Source organism: Danio rerio, chromosome 9 (genome assembly GCF_052040795.2).
Source record: "Danio rerio strain M-AB ecotype USA chromosome 9, GRCz13ab, whole genome shotgun sequence".
Classification (NCBI taxonomy): Eukaryota; Metazoa; Chordata; class Actinopteri; order Cypriniformes; family Danionidae; genus Danio; species Danio rerio.
The window spans coordinates 39,084,680-39,101,657 of NC_141029.1; the positions used below are offsets into that span (position 1 = coordinate 39,084,680).

Below are 16,978 nucleotides of genomic sequence, written 5' to 3' on the forward strand. Positions count from 1 at the left end.
CAGAAATATGTATCAAATCTTGATGAAACACCAGTGAGGACGTGGTTTCTTTTCATTCTAAATTGCCATTTTAAAACGTATTAGTGTAAATGGGGCCTAAGTGTGTATTTTTCACGAGCGAGTTGCTGCTGTGACAGGGGCGAGGCAGAGGGTCACGATGCCAGCTTAGCATTGTGATGTCTATTGGCCATGGGTTATGGCATTGTCTATCGACCTAATTCTTTTATCGAGGTTAAAAGCTGTTGAAAGAAAGATCAAGGTCTCATAATGGAATTCAAAAGCATAAATAAATGGGGAAAATCAAATCACGAAATATTACATTATTTTTTTATAGTTTGGTCAAAAATGGCTGGCCTACAAATATAATGTACATTTCTGTTGCAAATTAGAACAGCCTTGTATAACTCTGAAGGGCTTTATTTTAGCAATAGCAGTCAGGTGGATGTACATTATCCCACATTTTCCTGCTACATGATACATAACTAAATAATCGCATGCAAAATATTAATTTAAGTCTAATTTTATTGGCAGTTTCTTGCAGTTATGAACCACTGACTTTACTTACCTCGATAAACCTGTGTTATAATTTTTTTTCAATACAATTTAAAAAATGTTAACACCTTATTTTGATCGTCCATTTGAGTATTAGTAGACTGTCTGCTTAATATCTGTTGATACTGCTTCTTCAACAGACATTTAACTGACTATAAAAAACTGCAAGTACATGTCAACTTACACTAACCCTAATACCAACCAACAGTCTACTTGTAATCTAATGAGAATTAGTTGGCATGTAGATGCAATGTAACTTTATATTCAACAAACGGTCCATCAAAATAAAGTGTGACCAAAAAACAACAACAACCAATAGGTGGTGACATTGACCAATCAAAATCAAGAATTTCCGAGTGCTTTGTGATGCCAAAGATTGATTAAAATCTTTTTATCACATCTTTATTTCACATTTTGATTCAAGTGTCTGATTTATGTTTGTTTTTAGATGAACTGGCTTGAATTTACACTTTTAATTGAAAAAACAAATAAAAAAATACAAAAGCTGTGCTTTAAAAAAAACATGTTGACTTAAAAGATCAAACAATGCTAGGTAATAATTTGGCATAATGATTGATTACAAGCTATTAAAAAGGCTGGTCAGTATTGAGGTGGAACACCAAATGATGTCATTTTTCTTTTTTCAGCCTAATTAGGATTCATCAGATTCTGATCTTGCCCTCCTCATTCAGATGTTCAACCGTGGCGCTCTATTATGTAGTTGAAGAACTCTTGAAGACATCTCTTTAAAGTCCTCTTGTTCCATAAGATCAGACTGTGAGCTCTATTTTCAGGAAATGTTAGAGTTACAGCTGCCTCCTGGCTGGTGTTTTTTTGGACTGGAGTGTGGATAGTGCCGGTACCTGCCAAGACGTGACACATTTATATCCTCAGCATGACCTGTGGGCTATCTGTGAACTTCTGCCCCACTATCTTGTTCTACACATCAGCTTCTTCAAACAGTGACTGAGAAATGGTCTCATCATAACACTTCAGGCTTGTGTGTCTTCAGAGGCGTCCGTCCTACACAGACATTACAACTAACCGTGTACCACAGCCCTCTCAGTCTCGACTTGTTCACTACCTCAGGCGTTAAGGGAGGAGCAGCTTGTCTGGGTTTGGAAGACGTGAGGAAAAAGAAAAAAGTGTGATCAGTTTCACTGTAACGTTTTGACAGCTGAACCCGGTCCACATGGACCTGTTGCCAACTGCACCTGAGATGAACCTCAAATTGTTCGCCAGCAGCTTGCTATGTTTTAGCATGTGTTACAGTTATATTAAGGGGAAATAAATATTTTATTGTCATAAAGCTTTTTTTTCTTAATTTCAGGGGTCTTCTGCGGGGTCTTAAAAAGTCTTAAAATGTCTTTAATCTCAAAATCCAAATTTTAGGCCTTAAAATTGATTTTATGGTGATTGTAGGTCTTAAATCTTTTTAAAACAGGTCTTAGTTTTCTTTTGTTCATGTATTGCTACCAAATCTGGCCAAAACACATTCAATCACCAACAATCCATCTCAATAAAAAATTCAACTTTTTATTTAAAAAGATTTTTAAATTTATTTATCATAAATGGTTTGATTATTTTCCTTACAATAACACTTGTGTAAAGGTTCTCCATTTATTTACTGCTGTGGACACCGACCTGGACAGATTGTTGTGCTTAGATTTTGTTTATTATAGTTTTTAACACTTAAAACATTTGTTCATTTTTTTTATTATTTTAAAGAAAGTTTATGTTGGAAAAAAAGTGTATACAAGTAGAGCTTGCTTGTTTTTACACAGTGTTTAAAATATTTTGCTAAGAAATAAAATCTAAAATATTAAAATGTTTTATTATTATTCTATTATGAAATGTATTAAATTATAAGAATTTTTTGATAGGGCAAATAAAACTCTTTTTCATCTGGGCCATTTAAAAAAAAATCCTTAGCCTTATCCCTTTATGGGTCTAAAATTCTATTCATTATGGTCTTAAAAATGTCTTAAAAAGTCTTAAATTTAACTCAACTTACTTACAGAAACCCTGTAATTTAAAAAACATAATCCAGCATAAATACAAAGTTTCCAACCTTAACCCAAATAAAAAATCTGTAACACTGAAAAAAAATGTTGTGAAATAAAAAAAATAATAATAATAATAGTAATATATTTGATATTGTAAAAAAAATTGACATTACAATATTTTGTTTTGCTGCGACTTATATTACAATATGAATATAATTATACTGGATTATTTAAATAGCTCGATTTGGAAAGATTTTATTCAGTTAGATCAACTAGGATGATCTAGTCTTTTTCTATGTATCTGCGCATCTGCATAAAATATAATACACAAGCATATACTGTATAAATATGACAGAGCAAAAATAAAAGTGAATTAAACCATGCTTTATGGTTTGCTGGGGTTTTTAACAGTATTCAAGTACAGAACTTGAAAAATCTGCATTAAAAAAAAAAAACATGGTAATCATTAAATAAATTATTATTATATAAAAAAATCTTAAATAATATCTTTATTTTTTTAGTCTTTAATAAATAATATAATCCTGCAACCTCACCTGCAATGACACATTGCGATATCAATGCATAAAACAATGTATTGTGCACCCCTAATAAATATCCATGTTATGAATTTACTAGAAATGCAAAATTATATCATATTAACATCTTCAAAATCTTGCTTTAATCTTAAATAAAGCAACAAATGCTCGAGCCAAGAAAAACAACAATTTACCAATGAGGTAATTCAATTAAAGTTATAAAATATGCACTGTAAAAACATTTTTTGCTACATATTATAGGCAAACATTTTATTTGAAGACCGATTAAACATTTTAAATAAAAGCAAGTCAAAAATACTGTGTTTTTTGGTGTAGATTTTAGAATTCCACTAGACAACTTTATAATCCAAATTTTACGGTGAAGTTAAGTGAGACTGGATATTTAACTAGTAAAACAAATTAAAACAATAAGGTGAGATTTGATTTTATCCATCAGAAATTGGTTGAATGGCAACAAAAAAGTAGGTGTTTATCATCAGAATGCATTTATTTTTTTAATTTATCAAACATAATCCAGCATAAACCCAAAGTCTAACACCTAAACCCAAAGGAAGAATCCTATCAAAAAATCTGTAACACTGGAAAAATAGAATTTGGATGAAAAAATAATAATATATATCCATATTATCCATATTAATTTACTAGACAAGCAAAATTATGCAATAATAAGATCTTTAAAATCTTGTTCTAATCATAAATACAACAACAAATGCTTAAATATGCACTTTATATACACAATTTTCTTATTTTTATATGACATTTTTCAAATCTTTTTTTTTGTTTTGTTTTGCTATGTACGTATGTGCATATATGTAAACATTTAATTTAAATAATGTTTAAGCATTTTAAATAAAAGCAAGACAAAAGTTAAATGCTTTCACAGTGTATATTGTAGAATTTCACTGAACAATTTTATGATCCAATTCTTATTTTTACTGTGAAGTTAAGTGAAACTGGATATTTAACGAGTAAAAAAAGAAATAAGGTGAGATTTTATTTTATCCATCACAAATTGGTTGAATGGCAAAAAATGTAGGTGTTGCATTCCACAAGCCAGCCAGGAAACTGCAAGTAAGGTTGGTTGGAAAAGTAATAAGGATTTGTGATGTCATGTAAAAAAGGAAAGTCAATGAATCACACACCATAAAATCAGGAATATGCATTAAGAAAGTAAAGTAAATGATCATTTTTGATTTCCTAATGACTCTAATAAGGTATTCTGAGCTTGTTTTAAGAGAAATAATTAAGCTCTGTCATTGATGGTGAGAAAGATTGTGATAAGTGTTTTTTGCATGACCTCCAGACGTGGATTAAGACAGAGGGTCCCTAATTATGCTACTCTTAAGCACTTAAACCATGTGTCAGCTCGTCTTTGTGTAAGAAAACTAATTGAGGTGTTCTTTCTGTCTTTTGCTAGACCTCATGGATTAGCTGGCAGTCCAGTTATCTCTGATATCTCTCTGATCCGACTGTCGCCTCACGCCGCAGCCACTGGAGAATCCCCCTTCAACCCTCCACACCCGTATGTCAATCCACACATGGAGCATTACCTGCGCTCCGTCCACAGCAGCCCCACGCTCTCCATGATCTCTGCTGCCCGAGGACTGAGCCCTGCAGAATGTGAGTAAACAATGGATGCTATTGTTGTTTACAAAAACACTTTCTTGTCTGTTTCTTTTTTTAAAGGGCACTTTAAATTAATCAAATGTTATTAAGCAAAAGTTAAATTCTGTTCTTTAGCATTCTATTATTTCATTATCAAAGTATCTTGTAGAAAAAAAATGCAATCCAGTTTTCAGCCAAAATATTAAGCAACGCGACTATCTAAAGTGTTTTTAATAAGAAGAAATATTTAAATAAGTCAATATAGGAATTTTTTAAAGTATTAAGTAAATATGTGATAATATGCGCATAAACGAGTAGGTTAAACTGTTATTCAATAAAGAAAAATCGATGGAAACACTACTGAAACAAATTCCTATATGCGCATTAAAAAAATTTAATTTTGTCATGTGATGATAAAAATGTTTGTGAATGGACAAACCAGCAGACTGATCACATTGTAAAACATCTGAAATGTTGTTTTGGTCATGCTAAAATGCCTGAACCAATTCAGTATTAGTGTTATTATATTATTAATTATCTCCAGAGTTGTTAAGAGCGTCTGTGCTTCGCGTCTCACGTCTTCAAGCGCCACCACACGTTCACTGCGTGTTGGCATTGTCTTCTGAAGCGCAAGTAATTTATTAAAGAAAAGATTTATGCAGCTTTTCACATCTCAGTAAATTCTGTTATTATTTTCGATCTTTGCCGCCAGTTAATCAGGAAGTTTTCTTTGACTCACTGGATGGAAACGCTGCTTTATTTACACCTCTTTTATGCTATATTTTAGTTTTGGGCATACATTTAATTCGTGTCTTTGGATGGAAATAAAGCTAATGAGAGGTAAAATTTTGAATTTGCCAGAGTATTGTCAAATCTAATAAACTTTACTATTGTGGTGTGAAGTTTCAGTCAATTGGTGATTTGATTGAATAAAGATGAATAAATGTTACAAAACAAATTCTCACTTAAATTCTGTTCTTGATCGTTTTGTTCTCTTCCTCAAAGAATCTTGTAAAAGAAATCTAATAATAAATAATAATTTAATAAGTCAGCATATTGGAGGGGCAAAAATTGCTTCTAATTGTTTTCTGAGCTCTGCGATAATTTTTATCTAAATATATTTCAAAATAGAAAAAGGTTATTTTAATAATTCAGATTTTTGTATTTTTGTGTATTGTGATTATTAAATGCAACACAAAAGTTTTTGCTGATCCTAAACATTTATTTAGCTATAAATACATATTTTCATTTATTAACCCTCATTTAATATTTGTATTTTATTTTTACTTTATTATTATTAAAAAAAAAACAACAACAACAAAATAAAGATTTTTTAGCAGAATGTTAACATTTCTTGTTACGTGAATAGTTACCAAAAAATGACAGAACCACTGCAAAAATGGTCTATAACTGATTCCATCCAAAGATGTGATCTGATCATATGGCAAAATTGCCATAAAACATTTGCCAACAATGCACCTCTTTGACCCAGTGGGCCCTATCATACACCCGGCGCAATGCAGCACAAGGTGCGACGCAATTCTTTGCTAGTTTCAGCTGGACGCAAGGGTTGTTTTGATGTTTTGCACCACGCTGTTTAAATAGCAAATGCATTTGCGCTCATATAAGCACTCATAGGCGTTCTGGTCTAAAAAAGGAAGTGTGTTAAGGGGCATTGCTGGCGCATTGCTATTTTGAGGAACTAAAACAGACTGTTCAATATACCAGCTGAGAGGAGGTCTAAAGTCCAGCGCAGAGTGTGTTAGTTGTGCGCCTCGCTTAAACATTGCTTAATACACACAGGATGTACAGCAAAACGCAAATATCTTTACAAATAAAAAAGAATTAAAGGATTGAAATATTATTTAAATAATTAAATTATTTAATATTAAATATTAAAATATCCTATATTTATATAGGATAAGCTTAGGACAAGCTTAGATATGCTCACCTGTCAGGTTGTAGACCATATGGGGCACAGCATGTGTATTAGTATATAACTCAGTTTTTTACCACACTTTGTTATTATTGATTATTTATTCGTTTGCTGGAAATTAGAACTGAATTTAGAAATGGTTTTGAAACAAATCTTTGCACTTAACAAACGAAATTAAGTATGTATAGGCTAATGGATCCATGGTAGAGAGTTAAAGTGAAAAAAAAGAATGAGGAGGCTTATCTCTCATTCTCGCGCTGTAGATGTTGTTTAACTGCTTTCTAGCTAGTGTAGCGTTTAGTTTTTCCATTTGCAAAGTCCAACATGTAAATAGCATATGTGCCATGGCGTGACACAACTGACACGGGAATGGGAGATGAGACTCTGATTGGTTTATTCTTAAACACACCTAAAACTCATTAAGAGAATAAGCTCAACCCTGTTAGACCATGCACCGCGGCGCAGAGCCTATTTGTCTGTCCTTAATCTAGCAAAAGTGGATTCTGACACACCCTTGGTGGTTTTGCACCCTGCGCTTTGCACTTTGCACCAAGATCATTAAATTAGAGCCCAGTGTGTTGAAGAGAACAAAATTGTTACTTTCTGATAAACTGCTGCCAAAAATAAGTAGGTGATTCTATCAAATGATGTGGTTGGATGATAGGATACCTTATATAAAAACACATTTACTAATTATTGTTTTATGTTGTTCAATCAAACACATGTATTTAGTAAATGTGTTTGCATATAGAAATGGTATCCTATCACGACCAGAGGTTTCATATTTTCATAAGTACGTTACAATGGCATTGCTGTACAGCATGGTTTTTAATTTAGGATCCCAAAGTCTTGTATTCAAATATGAAAATGAAGAACAATCAAAGTAGTTAAAAGATAAAATCAAAGCACATTTACAATAATTATTTTGTATGTTTTTGGTGATTATGGTGCTTGTCAGCCAATGGGAGTCATTTGCTTTCATTTTTATCAACTGAACATTCTGTCTAACGTCTTTGTTTGGGCTTGAAAGATAAAAGAAAGTCACCCTGGTTCAGAATTACATAAGAGAGAGTAAATCATAACCTTCAGACAGGACAACCTGGGTATTTCTACACCATGGCTTACTGGAAACATATGTATGGTATCCTAAATCCTGCATGCAGGACAAATCCAAGAGGAGTTTCAAATCACTCCCTGTACAACCTGACAGGGTTTAATTAATTAATTTATTTATTTATTCATTTATTTATTTATTTATTTACCTGTGGGAGTATATAGAGCATTTCAACGAATACATGTCATTAACCCATGAACAATTCCTGCTTGTTATCAAACTATTTCATAACTGTAAAAAGAGGCAATTAAGTCATATTTTAATGGTAAAACAGCTTTCATGACATTATTTATCAATATGGGTCTCTTTTTGCATTCTCGGAAGCTCTAGAAATGATACATGTAAAACAGGACATAAGTTGGGACCATTGTTTTTGTTTACATCCCTCAAAATGGTCTATACAGTATGGGAAGAATAATACAAACATTGGTCAAGGAAAAAAAAACAGACAAATGATTCTGCTGCTTTAACTTTTAATTGAACACTTAGCAAGCTAAACGTTTCTGTAGACCTCTTTGTATGCCTGAATTTGTAAATGGATGATAGCGGGAAAGAAAACATTGTCCCTAGCATTATCTCTCTTGCCAAAATCCTGGTCTTCTCGTGATTGTTAACATTTAGAACAAGCACCCCGAACCAGAGATAAGTCACCCAGCACAATCTCTTAACACTAATGGCTCGGCTTTCACACTTAAATAAGCAATGTGGAAAAGATTGTGTTAGTGATTGAATAGAAGTAGTGATAATGGAAGAACACAGGCTCGGTGAGTCCAAAAAAGAACTGAAAAGCCTTCTTTTTTTTGTGTCTTCTTCACCTACACTGTAAAAGGTGTCACGAAAAAGACCTGCATGTGATTATTTAATGTTTTTAACCAAAATTCTGTGTAATTCAAGGGAATGTTAACACACCAGCTGAATATAAATGTCAGTCCTGTAGTTGAGTCATGAAAGGGACAGTTCGACCAAAACCGAAAATTCTGTCATTAAGAGTTATTAAAAAAAAAAACTCTCACAAAATATGAATTTAAAACCTTCCTAAATCTATTCAATGGCTTCTTTTTGATAACATAGGCTATGTCTTTCAGTCATGTAACTTACAAAAAGTTACAGGCACATTTAACTTATTCTGTCATTTTCTGTGTCACATCTACGTAAAAGTAAATCAGTGGCAATCAGTGGTAAACTCCTACATGACAACACAAAAAATCATGTAGTCTTCCAAACCTTTTTTTGGTTAAAAACAAAAGAAGATACTTTAAAGAATGTTGAAAAACTTAAGCCATTGACTTTTATGATTCTTCAGAATATCTTGATTTGTGCTCAAAAGAAGAAATAAATTCAAACATTTTTAGAAACGCTTAATGTTATTAGTATTGGTATAGTATTTGGTGAAGAAATTATCGTTTTTTTGGGTGAACTATACTTTTAATACAATAATATTTTAACACTAATCTCGCATTGTGTGTTTTTAAAATTATTTTACATAATGCCCTGATGTTTGCCCGAGACCATACTAAACAACTCTTCATCTCTGCTCTTCACTTGTATAAATCTTTTCTTGATTAATTAAGATCTGACAGATGAAACTGTCTGTCACTTAAAAATTTGTTGATTCAATATTTAATGATTTATATTTTTGGTGTTCTGTTAATTGGATGTACAGACATCCTAGTACAGTGCATTCCATTTGTTCTGTTTGTTTGTCTGGGCACATGCTGTGTGTTATTGGCCACAAACTTCCCAACCTGTCAAGACTTTTGTACAAAAAGTGTCCTAACATCCTAATTTCTATGCACAGATGAAATTGTGGAGTTTAACGAGAAATATTTACCATTATACAGTCAACCAAAAGTTTTATCATCAAACAATTAGATGCTTGGCTACTGTATTTGTCATCAAGACGTGGTATTTTGGGGCGTTTTCAATATTTTATTGAATGCATTTTAAGAACAAATTGACTCTCAATGGAAGGAGAGAGGCTATGGTTCAATTCAATACAATGACTTTTGTGAGGAAACATCTGATAACTTTACAAGCCAACAGCCCATCCAACATACATTTATTTGGGTGTGTGAGGTATATCTGTTATGTATATCTGTAACCAATACAGTATATATATCTGTAACCCAAACTGAAAATTCTGTCATTATTCTTCACTTGTTCCAAACAAGTTTGAGTTTTTATTTTGTTGAAAAAAAAAAAGAAAATATACTAATGAACATTGGGAAAAAAGCAGCTATTGATTTTCATAATTTGTTTCTTGTACTGTGGGTATCAGTGACTCTTTTTTTTCAATATTCTGGTTTCAACAGAAGAAAGGAATTTATACAAGTTTACAACCTGACTTGACTATATACAGTTGAAGTCATAAATATTAGTCACCTTTTGAATTTGTTTTTTCTTTTGAATTATTTCCCAAATGATGTTTAACAGAGAAATGGAATTTTTACAGTATGTCTGATAATATTTTTTCTTCTAGAGAAAGTTTCATTTCTTTTATTTTGGCTAGAAAAAAAAACTGTTTTTAATTTTTTAAACACCTTTTTAAGGACAAAATCATTAGCCCTTTTAAGATATATATATATTTTTAATATTCTACAGAACAAATTATCGTTATACAATAACTTGCCTTATTATCCTAATCTGCTTAGCTTACCTAAATAACCTAGTTAAGCCTTTAAATTTCACTTTAAGCTGTATAAAAGTGTCTTGAAAAATATCTAGTCAAATATTATTTGCTGTCATCATGACAAATATGAAATAAATCAGTTGTTAGCAATGAGTTTTCAATACTCTTATGATTAGAAATGTTTTGAGAAAATATTCTCTCCATTAAACAGAAATTGAGGAAAGAATTTAACAGTGGAGCTAATAAATCAGGGGGGCTTATAATTCTGACTTCAATTGTATTCTATACTGTACATTATTTCTGTTAAGTGACAAGACTTTAATCTGAGCAAAGTCAGACCTTACTGTCCTGTTAAATAATTAAAAATCAAAGCATGATCATATTTTATTTTGGTAAAATAAGTGTAATCTAGAGGTCTTTGCCTTTCTAATAAACCACTTCTGATACCAAATGATCAACTAGAAATCAAGTTATTGTTTGTTGTTCTTAAAGCTTGGATAGGCAACAAGACTTTTGTCAGGTAGTGTATATTACAAATTTAGAGGTAAAACCAGAAGAATGGAATTGTCTGGGATATAGATCCCACACATATTAGACACAAAAATTGACATAATTGATAATATTATTAATAATAATAATAACCAGTAAAATAAAGATAAAGAAGAGAATTATATCACGAGACAACCAAAGTATAAACAAAGCAATTTAAGTGACTTTTGAAAATGAACAAATAGATATATTATATATTAAAATGTAATGACAAAAATTCAAGACAACAACCTTTTTGATGTTGCTTTAGCTTATTTGAATAAGTAAATCAGGTTTTAACTACTTCTTAACATAATATATTTATTCAGTTGTGGTGACTAGAAAAGTGACTAGAAAACTAAAAAATGTAAGGCAGCAATCATTTTATTCAGTGCAGAGTTGATATGAGTGATCATTTTCCCAGGTGGATAAACAGTAAATATTTTGCATCCGCTTTATCCTACGGTCAGCTAACTTCATGACAGAGCCTCATTCTTGCACAAGTCAGTCAAGCTCTCCATTTGCCAGAAAGAAGGTCCATGAAGAATAGCTTGATTAAGACTGGTGAAGATGTCCCCAGCCCCAAAGCAGTGTTCAGACTGCTGATCTGCCTTCATCGCTCTCTTCGCCGCAGGGCTTTTTCAGCTGCGCCCCTCCTCACTCGCTCTCAGAGCCCCTCTAGGGACGCAGTTATACGATCCGGCGAGCGTGGAGAAAATAAACGGCCTTGTTCTGCCATGAATCCAGCACAAACACACGCCTGTTCTTTTTTAACCTCGCTGGGGCCTAATTGTTCCTGATAGAGCTGTTATGGTATGAATGGCCAAGCAGGCAAGAATGAGGTGAAACCCTCCTCCCTCCTGAGCGTCCCATAACTTAAACAACATGGACGTGAACCACTGTTATTTCTTGGTCGTGGGCGACTGTAGAGGAAATAACGTAGGAGGCACTAATGGTTATCTGACCCAGGCAGAAAGAAAAATAAATATATCGCTTGCGTGTATTGCATTTGACACCTTTGGATTGGGGTTTACTAGGTGCATGTGTTAACAAATTTAGTTTAGGAAAGAAACTTGGTGGGAAGGAGTGCGGTAGACTTTTAAAATGTTTATACTTTTCGATGTCTATAAATTGAATATACATATTTAGTTGAAGTCAAAATTATTGGCACTCCTTCAAAATTGTAATTCTTTTAAAAGTTTTATGGAGCAAAGATTTTTTTTTAACATAATAGTTTTACTAACCAATGTTGGGTAAAATTACTTTTGAAGCTATTCTCCAAAAAAGTAACTAGTTGGATTACTTATTTTTTATGATAAGTAATGCGTTTTGTTATTTTTGAGTTACTTTTTCTCATTGAGTGCGGGATATAATGCGACTAATTTTAATTCAGCAATTTATTTGTATATTTTATATATTTATTTTATTTTAGATGTCTATAAACTGTATATATATATATATATATATATATATATATATATATATATATATATGTATGTTATTTCTTTTAATATAATTCAAGGTGTTTAACAGAAAGAAATTTTAACGTATAGTTGTAATAACCAGTGTTTGGTAAAGTTACTTTTAAAAGTAATGCATTACAATATTGAGTTACTCTCCAAAAAAGTAAGTAGTCTGATTACTTGGTTACTTTTTATGGTAAATAATGTGTGTATTACTTTTGAGTTACTTTTTCTCATTGAGTGCGGGATGTACTGTGACTAATTTAAATCCAGCATTTTTTTTTATTTATAAAAGCGAATTAAGTTAAAAAAGTAACTCGCATTACATTTTTAAAAAGTAATCATTATTATTACGTAACTCGCGTTACTTATAATGCATTACCCCCAACAGTGTTAAGAACGTATTTCTAAAACATGTTTTCATCCAAAAATGCGAAGTAAATTTATGCGCAAAACTGAATTATCTCATAAAAGAAATGCAAATAAAGGAGCGTTTACAGCCAACGAGTCAAAGAAAACAAAATCGTCACTTCCTGATTATCTGGCACCAAATATCAAAAATAAAAATGGAATTTATTGTGGTAGAGGACGCGTGAATCTTGCGTGAATTAATAAAGTACTTGTGCCTTAGAAGACAATGCCGACAGGCAGTGAACGTGTGGTGGCGTTTAAAGGCTTGAGACGCAGAGCACAGACGCTCTTAACAACTCTGGAGATAATTAATTATATAATAACACAAATACTGAAACGGTTCAGGAGTTTTAGCATGACCGAAACAACATTTCAGATGTTTTACAATGTGATCAGTCTGCTGGTTTGTCCATTCACACATTTTTATCATCACATGATCTGTTAAAACAAAATCACATGACATTTTTAATGCACATACTGGAATTTGTTCGGTTAAAGAGTTTCCATCGTAGTTTATGCGCATCTTTTCTTATCGAATAAAAATTGATTTCATGAGTATTTTCAAAATTTTTGCGCATCTTGGAATTTCCATATCCAAAATGTTCATGAACATAGTTGTATGGAAACATAGCTTGTGACTCCTGAAATTCTAACCTCTTCTCTGTGTCAGCAGTGACCCATGAGCATCTGAAAGAGCGCAGTTTGTTTGGCCTCCCTCCTCCGCCTCCTGGAGCAAACCCTTCAGAGTACTATCACCTCATCGCCAGCCACCGTAGCCCTTATGGAGACCTGCTCATGCAGACGGGAGCTGCGGCTGCTCATCTTCCTGACTACATGAGCCCAGTGGACAGTGAGTTACACAACCTCAGTACTACACTACTGTATAATTAATATACCTGTACCGTATGCACACCATCACCTTTTTATTTAGTTGTCACAAATTTGTCACGTTTTTGAATTTGCGGCTGTATTGTCTAAGTCTAACATTACTATTGTGAGGAAATGTTTCAGTCAATTGGTGTCTTAGTTGCTTATTCAAGATTTATGCTGATATCTTTTTTAGCAAACCTTTTAGAGGTAGTACGGTGGCTCAGTGGTTAGCACTGTCGCTTCACAGCAAGAAGGTCGCTGGATTGAGTCCCGCCTGGGCCAGTTGGCATTTCTGTGTGGAGTTTGCATGTCCTCCCTGTGTTCCATGGGTTTTCATCCGGGTGCTCCAGTTTCCCCCACATTCTAAAGATATGCGCTATAAGCAAAATTGGCCTTACATATTTTTTTCACATTTTTAACCGTTTGTCTTTTCACTTTTTTATTTTTATGTATTTTGTTATGTAGTTCAAACAAAACCTAATAAATATATATTTTTAAAAAAAGGAAAACGTAAAACGTAAGCCGAAATGGCTGTGGCGACCCCTGAGCCCCTGAAAGAAAATGAGTGAATGAAACCTTTCATAAAAGAAAATGTACTCAAATCACAGTCTCTTTTGAAATGCCACAATGCACAAACATTAAGAAACCTTTATACTATTCAGTCATATATTTTTGTTGAATGTTTTGCTGGACTTAAACTAGTCTGGCTACTTTAACATGAGGTAACAAATGCAATTGGAACATTGTGATTTAGTGACTATTAATTTAAAGAGTTGTTGCCGAAGGGCTCTTTTAAAATTTTTATTTTTATTTTTTTTTATTTATTTGAACTGCTGCTCCTCCAAGAGTGTAAACACTGTGGCTTTGTGGTGTTTTCAAAATATTGCTATGTTGGTTTGAGTGGGTTGACTTGTCAACTTCTAGCTCAACCAATGAGGTTTTGCAAAGAACTATCTGCTTTTTGAATTGAACAAATGAGCCAATAAATGATAAATCATTCATTGTTTTGCTTATTTGTGCTGTTTAATGTCAGTAGTTGTGACTTCAGACTTGAAATATAATTAACTTTTTTTTTTATGTATTTTATTTCAAAGTTTTCTTTTATTTTATCATATAATTTTTTGTATAAACTATCTGACAAAAGTCTTGTCGTCAATCCCAGTTGTAAGAGCAAGAAATAATAACTTGACTTCTCGTTGATCATTTGGAAAAGTGGCAGAAGGTATTTTTTTCCCATACATCATGTGTTGAACTGCATCCCGATCATCACAAATACTGCAGAAGTCCTATTGGAACATGCATTGACCCAAGATTCTCACAGAAATCAGTCAAGTTTGGTGAAGACAAAGTCATGATTTGGGGTTACATTTAGTATGGGGCGTGCAAGAGATCTGCAGAGTGGATGGCAACATCAACAGCCTGAGGAATCAAGACATTTTGCTGCCCATTACATTACAAACCACAGGAGAGGGCAAATTCTTTAGCAGGATAGCGTTGCTTCTAATACTTCAGCCTCCACATCACAGCTCCTGAAAGCTAAGAAGGTCAAGGTGCTCCAGGATTGGCCAGCCCAGTCATCACATATGAAGATTATTGAGCATGTCTGGGGTAAGATGAAGGAGAAGAATTATTTTTCTACTGCAGCATGACTTTATATACTATACTGTACCTTATTTCTGTTAAGTTAAAAGACTTTTGTCTAAGCAAAGTCAGACCTTACTGTCCTAATTAAATAATAAAAATCAAGGCATGATCATATTTTATTTTGGTAAAATGAATGTAATAAGTAAAATAATAATAATAATTAAAAAAAAAAAAAATTTAGCTTTTAGTTACAGGAAACCCTTGTTTTTATGTATTAACTACAGTTAGCTTAAAAATAAGCAAACAATACATATTTAGTAGTTTACAAGCTTTTGACATCAATGGAATAGTCAATCTTCACCTGTATATAAAACATGACTCACATGGAAAGAGTCTGTAAACATGAGCCATCTCAACAATTTATGAGCCGTTTCTCTTACGGCCTCTAATTTAGATTGGGCTGCAGGTGTGATATGTTACTATAAGTAACTTTCGACTTCCCTCCAACCTCACCTTAAAAGGGAAATACAGTGTTTGGAGGGAGACATACGGTGTATATATATATATATCTTTTACCTTCCCTGTGATGCCAGGTCTTTCATCCCTGCTCTTTGTTTTCAAAGATGTGTTATGGCAGCTATGTACCCCCTCCTGCTTCTTTGTAATGTGATCCAATTAGTCATGTAATGGACGGGTGTATGTTCTTGATCTTGTAGGGTACCGATTACTCCTGGCTCAATAATGCGACATTGTTAAAAAAAGCCCAGAGGATGGTGATTGCATGTCGTTGCGTAATCTTTTAGGGGTGAACCAGGCCGTGCAGGTTGCAGGTCTCCCGGTGCCAAGCAGGTTTTCGGCTCTCGTCCAGAGTTTGAAGGAGAATTACAGTGTTGTGAATGGGTAACACTGTGAGAGAGGATGAAGGGGAAGTCAGTAGTAGGGTGTCTGCCCAGGAAACCTGTGATTGTAAATAATCAAACTGGCACATACTCTTGCTTTGATGCTGTCCAGCCACCCACAGTAACTCTTGCTACCACAAATCCATGCTCTTCGAATTTTCTGAATTAATTTGATTACAGTTTTTAAGATTTAGTTAACCTTAACAGCATGAATTAATTTGTTAATTAGGAAGCTGGCACATACTCTTGCTTGGATTTAGTTCAGCCACCCACAGTAACTGTTAAGGGACAGATATTATAGGGATGAATAAGAAAAGACTTCACATTTGCCATTGTAAATTATTTTTGAAGAAGAAAAAATGTATTTCCTTGTTGTTTGTTTGTCTTCTGGGGTTAAGGTCAAAGTTCCTTTAAGGCAAGTCATTTCACTCAGAGGCCATCTTTGAAAAGCCTCTTGGGCATTCATTCTGAATGGGGAAACATCAAATTTTCCAAAACTGTTTGCCAAACTTATGATTTCTATACAAATTTGGAATCACCAATAAAATTAAACAACAATTGTCTCATAAGTTTAGTTTTTAAATGTTCGGGGAAAAAAAATGTGTTTTTTTCAGGTTGCCCAAGCTAATGCGCATATGTACTCGAAAAGAACAAGATCACAACATCAACCTCATTTGTGTCTCTTGATTTATCAGCCCTCCTGTTTATTTTTTCCGTCAATTTCTGTTTAATGGAGAAATTTTTTTTTTTAACACATTTCTAAACATAATAGTTTTAATAACTCATCTCTAGTAACTGATTTATTTTATCTTTGTCATGATGAC

At 33.1% G+C, this 16,978-nt stretch overlaps 1 protein-coding gene across 1 annotated transcript in view; it reads left to right on the forward strand.

Annotated features, from left to right (window-relative positions):
- The window catches only part of gli2a (GLI family zinc finger 2a), a 157,500-nt gene that overhangs the window by 100,982 nt on the left and 39,540 nt on the right, over positions 1-16,978 (forward strand). The window contains 2 exon segments of the mRNA NM_130967.1: positions 4,533-4,735; positions 13,475-13,651. Of these exon segments, the coding sequence (NP_571042.1) occupies positions 4,533-4,735; positions 13,475-13,651 (380 nt within the window).